Genomic DNA, 10,096 nt, shown 5'->3' on the forward strand with positions numbered 1-10,096 from the left:
GGACCCCCCCCCCCCCAAGAACCACTGGAAAAAAATAAAATGAGCTCAGTTGCAGCTGCCTTCCTCAGGGAATATTAACTACTGCATTCAGGAAAACTAGACAGCAAAGGCATTCACTAGACAGTAATTGGGGTGTGTGTGGTCCTAAGTGAGCGTGGTAAAGCTTGGGAAAGATAAAATAAGGGAGGGAGGAAGGAAGGAAATTAGAAGACTAAGTCTACAACTATCCCTTCCTGAATGGCAAGCCTGGTTTGATTTCAGAATCACTGCCTTATGTTACAAAATGCTGGTAGCTATTGAAGACAGAGTTTAGGGCCCTGGTAAACTAAAACATTGTTACTCATGTTTAATTACAGTACAGACTTAGAGAATATATCATTACAACCTAATGTGATTATACATATAAAAAATATACAGATACTTGCATTAATAAGTGCTAAAATGTGTTTTATTTTCAAAAGCAAAGCTATTCTTACCCCTAACTACTACAGTATGCTTCTGTTTACCACAATCAGTGAACTGCTGTGGACAGCCACCAGTTAATTTGGTTGGTTTTCCATAAAATTAAATGAAACTAATCATGCAGGAAAGGCAATGTATGGTGTTTTTTTTTCTTTCTTTCAGCATTTGTCCTTTCATATATAACCATTCCATGTGAAATTTCTGATGCTTGACCAGCTTCTATAGATCACCTGTTTATTAGTGCATATTTTTCATTCCAGGATTTAGATAAGGCAGGTGGATGTGATGTGACACCTTCTCCCAATTTACTGTCCCTTTCAGGCTCTCCTGTTCAGCTCAGGGCTAACATCTGGTGGTGCAGTCTACTGGCTCAATCCTTAGGCATCCATGCAAACTGAATTTTTCTAATTTTCAAATAATCCACTGCTAGAGAATTAAACTATGAAGCAGTATTAACAAAAACTGAAATTAAATTGGCCCAACTTTTTATTCCATTATAAAATGTTCTATCAATTTGTCAATGTTTTTTAATGTTGGCGATGCTCTGAGTCCCCAAATTGTGTAGCATTTTTGAGACTTTGGGGTACCCTACCGCAGTTTATGATAAAAATAAATACTAAACATCTGCTTCTGTTTGCCACACGGTATAACTACTGGAAAAAACTCAAGATACATAAAACAGATGCCCAGTTTCAAAGGAGCACAAAACTTGTTGCTTTAATGGCTAAGTTTACTATGAAAACTACATGGCTGCAAGGGTCACCAAAGGAACACAGCCTACAGTGAATTTACCCTTTAATACATAACTAGTCAGTACTGGATGAAAGCATCTATTAAATTACGATATGAACATTAATAAATGCAATGTTACTTGTTACTTGGTAAAAGGATCCAGAGTATTGGCAATCTGTAAATAGTACATACTTATATTTGTTAAACACGTTACAGCATTGATCTACAAAGATTTCTATCAGGTTCAGCCCAACAGCACTATTACTGTAGTTAAGTAACTTGCTCAGAATCACAAACAGAGGCTGAAATTAATCCTCTGCACTGTCAGACTTTTTACATCTATATGGCAAAGATGACACAGGATACTTTGGGAAAGGGCATTGCATTGACATACACACATCTATACACTGCTGTCATACTCTGTAGTTGATGCTACAGTGCCACAAAAATGTGTACAAACCCATTTTAAATACCTCGGCAAAAGCCAATAAAATGTTATACCCACGCCCTCTGAATCATTCCTTAGCTACAAAACACAACTTTTCCACTTTTGTTGCAAATCTTTTACTGCTACAGTACAAAATACTAATGCCATATTTGTTAAAGTTGTATTTAATACTTCTAAGAACCCCAAACCTTCTTTTTAGAGTTTCTAGGCTACATCCTAGCACCCCAGGCTTTGCAACAATTTGTTCAAGATGAATACCTTCTTGTAACAGATAATCAATTTTACTGGTCAGATTACTTGGAGCAGTACACAATACTGACACATAATTAATAATGAAATTCTTAACATCCAGCTGGCTGCAACCCAGGGAAAGAAGTTTGTGTTCAGCATTTTTAAAATTCATTTTAAGATATTCATTAGACAGAGCCAAAATATCAACACCAGGGCCTTGAAGAAAAACAAGCATTTCTTCATCTGTCAGATTCAGTGCTGTCTGTACAAATTCAATGTTTGCTTTAACCCGTTTTGTGCTTTTGATAAATACGTAAATATTTCTAGTGATGATATTTTTTACAAAATCATCAGGTCTATCACCACCTAAAGAAAAGCACACGTCTTGTAGAAATTTTACCATTTGTTTGTTAAGCTCACAGCTGTTTGAAAAAGTCCTTGGTGCCGTAGTAAACAGTCGAAGAAGGTCTTTTGAGGTAAAGTCCAAGGAGCTGAGAAAATTTATATTTTCCTCAAGATTCTTATTATCACTTGAGCGGAAGAATGATTCTGGAGATCTGTCAATTACTTTAACAATATCTAAATCAGAGTTGAAAATGTTTCTCCATAAACGCCACCTTTCTTCCAAATGATCAAAATTACGTGTGACAGCACGTGGGTACCTAGAAATAATGTTTGCAATGGTTTGTTTGCTAGCTCCTTTATTCTGCAGAAACTTGGCAACACCTTTTTCATTTGTAATTTGCTTTCGCAAGACTCCAGGTTGTCTTTTTCGAACCTTCTGGATATCAACACCCATTGAAATCAAATTGTGTAATAAAGATGTATTCTCTCTTGGCACCACAGAACAGGAGGTGTAGAACTTATAGCAATGTGTCTTGCACTTTGCAAGAGCTGCAGTATTAAATAAAACCAAATAGGTATGCTTCAAAGGATACAGGAAAAACCCTGTAACTTGGAAAAATGTGTACTGTACCATGTTTTTCCACAATTTAAATCTTCAAGCAACTCTCCTCGAAAAACCCTAAGAAATGAGAAACAGAGTCATATGATGTGAACATCTTTTCAGAAGGAACAAAAGTATACACAAACAATAAGTTTGAAAACATATGTGTATGTACCTAGAGAATAGTGATTTTGTTACACAATTAACATGTCTATGTAGTATGAACAAGTATAGTACAGTACAGCATACAGGCACAACATACAAGGTGAGTATACAGCAAGGGTCAAAATATGAAATAAGTTCAATGGCAGATTGTAATTATGATCTCCTGCCACGCACCAAATGTTCAACACCACCCTCAACAGCATCTCAGAATATTTAGGAAATGGACAACTATCTTATATCATTAGTGCAATCAGCTTCTAAAATCATTACTATTAGTATTACATTACATAAGGGAGTCCTTTATTTGCATGAAGGTTGCACAATTCTTAATCTGCAACACGCTCTTGTTATAAAAATGGAGAAAACTCTCTCTCTGTTGCTGTAAAACAATAGGCAAATGCAGTATGCCTAATCCATTCAGTAGTACCTTCCTTGTTGCAGGTTAATACCTACGCTCAAATTATTTTCTTTTATCGGCTGCAGATATATGCATGCTCTTCATAAATGCATGCACAGTCCTGATATTGCGTGCACCTTGAAGAACAAAACAAAGAATGTGCATGAATTTCGGTTGTGTCCACGTTAACATGTTTTTTCTATAACTGCTGGCACTGTTACATATAATATCACAATGGAACAAAGAGGCATGAACCAAAAAAGTTTACATTTTTTGTAGCAGTGATGATGATGGCCAGTGACTGATAAGGTTATGTACTTTGCCTATAAAACTATTTTATGCAGATTATACTGTGCAAGTTTATGAAAATTCCTTTACTTACTTAACATGTAAATATCCACTGGACTTGCACAAGTTTTAAAGGAATTTAGACTCATGACCACCCAATGTATTGTCAATACTCTTCAACCAGGATGTACCCCTTTTCTCAGGGAGGACTAGGCCAGTTTGTTCCAGGTAACTTTGATGGTACCCATCCTTCCATTCAGACTGTGTGTGAAGGAAGATAAAGTACTACACTGCTTAACCTGCAAGGGCAGCACATTCCAGACACAAGGAAAGCGATGCACAATAAATCTCACTCTCTTTGTGTTCTGTTCATCCGGTGGTGAAGATTTAGGTCCCTAATTCTGGCATTAGCTGAGCTTGCAGAGATACAGGAAATCAAGTACAAAGTCTTGAATGTTGCACAGATCACTCCCTCAAGAGTTTATAAAATACTGAATAAAACCTTCTTGCCCCTCTTTGTAGATCAGGGTCTTCTGACATCTTCTTCGCCAAGAATCTCTGGAGCTTCTTGAATTGTTTGATACGTCAAGTGAGGTAAATCCCAAAGGGGGACACTGTACTCTACAAATGGTACAATCAGTGCTGAATATAAGGAAGAATGATATCTTTATATCTGGATGATACTGCTTTGGATTTTAATTGTTCTAAGCAAAAGGATTTTCCAACCACAGCTGCCACACTAAATGATTAAAGGAGAAGAAACTGTCAACCAGTGTAGTACTAGTAGTAGTAATAATAGTAATAATAATAAAAATATCCATTTGTTGACCAAGTAAGCCCACTGGGTACACAGTCTCTTTTCAGGGGTGACCTGAGAGTGATATCTGATCAAGCAACTTGCTACAGTTTACACAGAAGAAAAATGAAGGCTTAAGGAATCAAACCTGTGCCACAGGACCTACAGCTCACAGTCTTAACACTGCACCAACTACCCAGGTTCATGACTACATTTTCACTTAGTAGTAGAGTACTGTCTATACTATATTTCTAAGGTAAGGGTTGCTGGCCAAATAAAAGGATCCTACATTTCTCTGCATTAAATTTGAGCTCATCATTAAACAAGGTATTAACTAGGGTAAGTTCTTTCTGAACGGTACAGTCGTCAGAGTAGGTTTTAGCAATAGTACCCAGAACAATCATCTTATGTCGCGGTGATGCAGTGGTTAGCATTGTCGCCTCACAGCAAGAGGTTCTCCCGTTTGATTCTCAGCTGGAGCTCCTTCTGTGTGGAGTCTGCATGTTCTCCCCGCGGTCGAGTGACGTTAAAGACATGCAGGTAGGTGAGTGTGCCTTCTTTGAAGGTTGGGTGTCAGGCTGGCAATTCGGCACCATAAAAATTAAAAAATCATTAGCGGTCTGGACCCCTAACCAGGAAAAGCCGAAAGACATTACTTACCCAGAGCATTTATCTGCAGACTTAGCTAACCAGATTTTCTAGTTCTCAGTTTGGACATTTATTTTATTTGTTTACCTGGAAAGTCCACGGGACCATAAAGTGCCCACTTTCAGTGGAGGCATGGGGAGAAAAGCTCCACAGAGATACATATACAATTTGATAAAGCACAAGTTACAGTGCAAAAGTTCCACAGAGGTACATACATAAAATTTCATAAAGCACAACTAACAGTACAATACATACAATGAGAAGAAATGCAAAATAACAAGTTTGTAAACTCTGAAAAAGAGAGGTCCCAGTACAGAGCCCCGTGTACTCCTGGTTCCCTTCACACTTGTAGCGGAGATACCCATAACACAAGTGATGTGGGTTCTACCTCTTAGCCAGTTTGCTAGCCATTTTTTCACATAAGCTTCTACATGTAAAGCATTTAGCTTACTTGTCATTCTCACATGGAGTATGATGTCAAACACTTTGCCAAGGTCCAAGATATGCTGTGTGTAAAGCATAACCTCGACCAACCAGTAACTAGATTTAATGTGCAATTCTCCCCTTGACAAAGCTGAGCTGTTAAGGGTCTAGCCTAAGAGTTTTCACATCTAACTGAATGCATCAGTTATAATGTGCTTCACAGATTTGCAGGTCAGGCTTGTCAGACTAATAAGCCTATAGTTACTAGGGTGCATGGAGGGCCCACCCTTGTGGAGGGGCATCATCCCTGCAGTGTACCATAACTTGGGAACAAATCCTATAGAAAGTTAACAATCTCAGGAGCATTTTGGAGATGGTATGTTTGACACTTTGTTAAATATCCAGGTATGTTGTCAGGCCCTATGGAGAAGTTCTGAAAGTGCTATTAAAGACCAAAGCTACATGGTTCCTTTGCAATAATAGGAGATGTAAGGGATTCTGGGACATGTGGAGTTTGAATGGGTGTTACAGGGGGTAAAGTTGCAAGCATACTTAACTGCATGTTTTGGGTAAGCATGTGTGAGCTCATTTAGGATAAGTTCTGAGGAGGGCCTACTACAAGGACTCAAATTAAAGGTGCTTGAATACAACTGTGTTGCAACTCGGGACTCTGGTCTTATAGCTCACAAGGCCAACCATTCTTGCTCAAACTGAAATACTTGTTTGGGTAAGGTGGGGCAATCTCTAGGAGAGAGACTGGAGATATGGCACTTCGCCTAAACACAGTGGCAGAGTTCAAGCAATGTAAGTCTGGCAGCAGAAGAGAGGGGAAAAGGAGTGTAGATGAGGATTTCAGGCACCGATCAGGAGTTGGATTTACATTCAGGGAGGTGAAGGGGAGTTTTAAAAGATTAGAAAGTGAAGTAAAATGATGCAAGCAGGCTACAGGAACACTCCAACACACACTTTATTCCAATAAAGTAAGCGCTTTCGATGGAGGCTACAAGAACACTCCAACACGCACTTTATTCCAATGAAGTAAGCGCTTTCGTTGGAGAAAATACTCCAGCTTCTTCAGACTAAAAATACATGAAACAATGCATTATATTTAAATACAAACTGTTAGACCAGGCAATAACAAATAACATCAAGTACTTAATTAATGGATAAAAAAACCTCACAGCTAAGGTTTAAATTCTTAAAGTCACAGCTAGACATGCTTATATGTTAGTAATATAAAAGTGATCAATAACACCAAATTAAATATTTTATTTTTGCAATGCAATTTTGTTTTTAAAATATTTAATTTGGTGTTATAAGCATGTCTAGCTGTGACTTTAAGAATTTAAACCTTAGCTGTGAGTTTTTTTTTATCCATTAATTAAGTACTTGACGTTATATGTGACATCATAATTAATTAAGCTTTTACATTGGCTGCCTGGTCTAACAATTTGTATTTAAATACAATGCAGTGTTTCATGTATTACTTCAGTTTTGCTTTTTTCGTTGTTGGAAAGATTAGGAAGTGAATAGGGAGTTTAGGAAGCAGGAAGAAAGTGTTGGCGTCAGGATTAGGGACAGTGGGAGTTTTAGAGTTAAGGTTAGGGTTCTTGTATGGCTAAGCAGTTCAGTAGGGTGGGGTGGTAGTCAAGCTACGTAAATAACTATGACTGGGCTAGTGGCAGTAAGTGTGTCATGAGCTTCTACCACGCAAGTACTTGTTAAATATTTAACATTTGTTTACCAGGAATATTTGACTTGGAACAAAGCCAATTTTCAGCAGAAATCCGGGGTGAAATACTCCAGATGCATGCCTTTAAAGTATAGGAGGAAACCTACATGAATGCAGGGAGGACATGCAGACTCTGCACAGAAGGCACCCCAGCCAAGAACTGAACCAGAGAACCTCTTCCTGTGAAACGACAACTCTATCGCTGCACCACTGCACTGTCCAGTAGACCCTTCTAAGCATTACTGCGGTACTGTTTCTTAATGCAACTATAAAGGAAATATAATTATCCATAGCCTCAGAAGTCAGCCCAAGTTAACAAGTTGCCTTATTAGTCTTAATAGAGTACATTTCAGTTCCCTGGTAATACTTTTTTATACTATCACTGTTATGATAAGTTTAGGATCTGTTGCATAATTTAAGGAGTGTTTTTTCTCTCTCTCTCTTGTAAAGTTAATTTTATGTTAGTGGACTACCAGGGTGCCTTGTTTTTTTGAATTTCCCATTGTATTTGCTTTGGTTAGGACTGCTAGTTATATGCAATTATGGAAGTGGGTGTAGAACCCCTTTGTGAAGCTGACTGTTGGTCATAGCAGAAGTTTGAGACTTCTTAAGTTCTTAAATTCAGAGATACTGGTTTCTGGGATTTTGTAGATTTTAAGGGCAAATGTTAAAATTTTATAGTCCAGTCTAACTGGGGAAGGAGAGACAAGGGGCAACAGTACAAGTAGAGGCTCTATACATTTGGACCAGAACTAGAATATTATGTCCTCCAATGGGTTTATTAACCATCTGTTAAAGGAATCAAGTCTAAGAACAGCCGGGTAAACTCTATGTTATACCCTGTGTTCAAGGCAAATGTGCTTCAATTAAGTGTTGGGTTAAAGTCTTCCAAATTAATGGAAGTCTTGTTAATAAGGAGCCCTCAAATACTTTCAAGAGTCTTGCACCTGTGTGCCCTGTTCAATCACAGCCTCACCTCAAGCTTTGTCCCTACCAAATGGCACACTGCTACAGTCATCCCTCTCCACAAAGGAGGGGCGACTACAGACCCTGGGAACTACTGCCCCATTAGCCTGGCGCGTCTGATATACAAAGCTATGGAACGCATAGTCATGGACCTAATAAACAAGGATATAGGGAATCTCCAAACTCTGGTCCTACACAAATTGGTTTGGTGAAGGGTAGATCATGCCTGCTCAACCTGGTTGACTTCTTTGAGTAAGTCACCAGAGCTGTGGATGAAGGCAAGATTGTTCATACAAAGTACAGTTGTGTACACTTACCATAAATGTAGATGTTGGAGTGTCTTCACTGTTGCAGTCATGACTGTAGGGTTCTCCCCTGCCGGCAGGCAGTCCTCGGTCGGCCAGAATCCCAAAGTCTGGGTCTAGTGTCGCTGTTCAGCCATGCTCACTGACGTCAGAGTGCCAGGAATACAAAGCTGACAGCCGACACCATGTTCTCCAGTTTTTCTTGCCCCAGATGTCAGAACGTCCAAAATGAGTAAGGTCCCATACCCTTTGCAAATGCACCTCAGAAGAAGGGTGAAAAAAGGAACCACACAAAAGAAAAAATAAGAGGGGACAGGAGGGAGGGAAACCCAGACTGCAACAGTGAAGACACTCGAACATCTACATTTATGGTAAGTGTACACAACTGTACTATGTTCATCGTGTTTTACTGTTGCAGTCATGACTGTAGGGTAGAATCCCAAAGCAGAATGAAAGGGAGGTGGTCATAAAGTAGAGGGGGCGGCTATAAGGCCCTGCAAGACTGCAGAAGCAAAGCCTGCTCTAGACTTAGAGTAGAGAGGTAGATTGTAGTGCTTGGAAAAAGTATGCACTGAACTCCAAGCTGCAGCTTCCAAAATGTCTTTGGTAGGAACTCCTCTAAGGAAGGCAGCTAAAGTGGCAGCAGCTCTGGTAGAGTGAGTCCTTATACGCCCTGGGATTTGCTTTCCATGGTGTGAATAGCAAAATCTGATTCCATGAGCAATCCATTTAGAAATGGTCTGTTTTGAAATGGCTTTACCTTGGGAACTTGAAGCATAAGAAACAAACAATTGCTCTGATTTCCTGATGTCCTTGGTTCTGTCCAGGTAAAAACGTAGTTGTCTGTGTACGTCCAAGGAATGTAAGATCTTTCCCCTTTATTTTGAGGAGTGGGGAAAAAAGTTGGCAAGTGGATAGTTTGATTTAAAGCCACTTTGGAAACCACCTTAGACATGAAAGTAGGATTAGTCCTTAAAGACACCCTATCTTGATGAAAAATAATATAAGGTTCTACAGCCATAAGAGCTTGCAACTCTGAAACTCTCCTGGCAGAGGTCAGAGCTAACAGGATGGCTGTCTTCCAAGACAAAAACTTGATGTCAGATGTGGCAGCACGCACAAAAGGAGGTAAGGTGAGCTTTTCCAAAACATAGTTGAGATCCCAAGCAGGAATGGGAGGAGATCTAGGGGGCCTTAAGTTCTTAGCTCCTCTGAGAAACTGTCTCATGAGCTGGTGGGAAAAGATTGGAGGGTCTGTATTATAATGAGCATAAATAGCAGAGGCATGAATCTTTATGGAAGAGAAAGAGAGACCCTTATGTAAGAGGTCTGTCAGGTAAAGTAAAATCTGAGGAATGTTAGGAATAAGAGTATCAGAATCCTGAGCCTGCATCCAGGAAGAAAATCTTTTCCATTTTCCTGCATAAGATTTTCTAGTGCTAGGACGTCTGGCTTCTAAAATGACATCCATAACCTGCTTGGGTAGGAGAGAATGATTCAAAGACCCTGGATTAACCAGGCCGCCAGGCTGAGAGTTTTGACATGGGGGGAAGTGGG

General features: G+C 39.3%; 1 protein-coding gene across 2 annotated transcripts in view; it reads right to left on the reverse strand.

Annotated features, from left to right (window-relative positions):
* Nucleotides 1-1,152: 1,152 nt before the first annotated feature.
* The window catches only part of MTERF1 (mitochondrial transcription termination factor 1), a 43,774-nt gene continuing 34,830 nt past the window's right edge, over nucleotides 1,153-10,096 (reverse strand). For both annotated transcript variants that reach the window (XM_044067663.1, XM_044067664.1), the window contains exon 2: nucleotides 1,153-2,897. In XM_044067663.1, the coding sequence (XP_043923598.1) occupies nucleotides 1,710-2,852 (1,143 nt within the window). In that variant the 5' untranslated portion in view covers nucleotides 2,853-2,897 and the 3' untranslated portion in view covers nucleotides 1,153-1,709. The remainder of the gene's footprint in view (nucleotides 2,898-10,096) is intronic.

This window comes from Protopterus annectens, chromosome 3.part1 (genome assembly GCF_019279795.1).
Source record: "Protopterus annectens isolate FY-2018-M chromosome 3.part1, PAN1.0, whole genome shotgun sequence".
NCBI classification, from domain to species: Eukaryota; Metazoa; Chordata; order Ceratodontiformes; family Protopteridae; genus Protopterus; species Protopterus annectens.